This window comes from Chrysochloris asiatica, unplaced genomic scaffold, assembly GCF_000296735.1.
Source record: "Chrysochloris asiatica unplaced genomic scaffold, ChrAsi1.0 scaffold00279, whole genome shotgun sequence".
Classification (NCBI taxonomy): Eukaryota; Metazoa; Chordata; class Mammalia; order Afrosoricida; family Chrysochloridae; genus Chrysochloris; species Chrysochloris asiatica.
The window spans coordinates 2,809,101-2,811,143 of record NW_006408797.1 but is presented as its reverse complement, the minus strand read 5'-3'; the positions used below and the strand labels follow the sequence as shown (position 1 = coordinate 2,811,143).

The window sequence follows — 2,043 nt, the reverse complement described above, 5'->3', positions numbered from 1 at the left end:
TGGGATTTGAACCTAAATAGTAATTTATAACAATTTTCTTGAATTTCTGGAAAATTAGGGATGTTAGATTATTAAGACAATTTGCGATGTATGTTTTAGAATTTGTTCCTGTAAATCATGGTGTCCTGATTTGAACGATTAATCACGTTTCACTTCTGTACCCTGATTTAATAATCTCCTTCTGCCTTTGTGTAAAGTCCCTCCTGAAATAAAAAAGGGGCACAGACTGAAGCCCGCATGCATTACGGTTTGCAGGGCTGTGCTTTACTGCCTGCAGGGGCCACGATGCCTGTAGTCCAGGGTCTGCCCACCAGTTTTGCATCCACTCTAGTTTCGGGGTGTCTCTTTGTCTCTCCCTTCGTGTCTGTCTTTGTGTGTATTCTTTCTCTATCTCTGTCGCCGCCAGATCTCCCTACTTTGTGAACTGAACTCCTATGTCGAGGCAAGTCCCCGACATACCCAAGCGTGGCAACAGTTGTAAGGTTGGCCCATGATTGGGCAGTGTTTCGTTCTGCTGTGCATAGGGTCACTATGAGTAGGTACCAACTCGATGGCACCTAACAACAACAACAACAATAGCTATTGATCATGAAAATTTCTTCATGTTTGTTGGCTATGTCTTCCTTGGTGAAGTGTATATTCATGTCCTGTGCCTGTTTTAATTGGGTTATTTGTCTTTATCTTGTAGAGGTGTTTTAATTTCCTATAGATTTTATAAGGAGCTCTGGTAGCGTAGTGGTTACGAATCAGACTGCAAGCCGCAAGGTCAGCAGTTCGAAACTACCAGCATTCCGTGGGAGAAAGATGAGGCGGTCTGCTCCGGTAAAGATTTACTGCCTCGGAAACCCTGTGTGGGGTCGCTATGAGTTGGAACCGACTCCACAGCACATAACAACAACAACAACAATAGATTTTATAGTCCCTTGTCTGACACATCCCTTGTATAGTCCCTTGTCTGACACATCATTGCAATGCGTTTTCCCCGATCCTGTGGGCTCCTTATTTACTTTTTTTTTTTTTTTATGATGCAGAAGTATTTATTTGCAACAACAAAGAATTAAAAATGACTAAGTAGAGTTTTTGATTGGATCACACTAATTCCAAATCTGGAGGACTCAGAAATCACCAGGTTGTTTTAATGACTTAGTTTCTAACTGTCTGTCTCTCTCTCTCTCTCTCTCTTTTTTTTTTTTTGACTAGGTGCCAACTGTGGAAGAGATCGTCAGTTACTCTTATGTAGGTTCAGACTGAAGCTGAAAAAACTTAAGTCTACAAGATCCAAAATATAGCCTTGAATATATCTCACGTAATTTAAACAAAACAAAACATTTTCAGGAGAGATTTGGTGCATTGAACACTAGTGTTTGACGATGAGATGAGTTGTGGAATGAAATCGAGGATGTCATACATAAAGAAGCCCAAAGGACATTAAAAAGACAGGAAATGACCTGCTGTCAGAAAACCAAAAAGGACAAACTCAGCATTTTTCAAGCAGTAGAACTTAAGAAAAAATTCAAGCCTCTACTGCAATACTGAAAGATTCTATGGGAAAAATATAGAATGACTTAGAAGCACTAAAAAAAGATGGGGAAAATACACAGTCAGTGCATAAAAAAAAATTGGTTGATGGCCTACCTTTTAAAGAGGCTTCATCTGATCAAGAACTGAAGGTATTAAAAAAAAGCCAGAGCACTTGCGGAGCTCGAGTCAAGATGGAGGAGTACGCGCGAGAACCTTGCCCCTGGCGAATTGTGGATGACTGTGGTGGAGCTTTTACCATGGGCACCATAGGTGGTGGTATCTATCAAGCAATCAAAGGGTTTTGGAATTCTCCAGTGGGAGTCAGCCACAGACTACGAGGAAGTTTGACAGCTATTAAAACCAGGGCTCCACAGTTGGGAGGCAGCTTTGCAGTTTGGGGTGGTCTGTTTTCCATGATTGACTGTAGTATGGTTCAAGTCAGAGGGAAAGAAGATCCCTGGAACTCCATCACAAGCGGTGCCTTAATAGGAGCCATACTGGCAGCAAGAAATGGACCAGTGG

General features: G+C 41.7%; 1 protein-coding gene across 1 annotated transcript in view; it reads left to right on the top strand.

The window, feature by feature from the left end:
• Positions 1-1,712: 1,712 nt before the first annotated feature.
• The window catches only part of LOC102839660 (mitochondrial import inner membrane translocase subunit Tim17-A-like), a 6,104-nt gene continuing 5,773 nt past the window's right edge, over positions 1,713-2,043 (top strand). The window contains exon 1 of the mRNA XM_006874480.1: positions 1,713-2,039. Within this exon, the coding sequence (XP_006874542.1) occupies positions 1,713-2,039 (327 nt within the window). The remainder of the gene's footprint in view (positions 2,040-2,043) is intronic.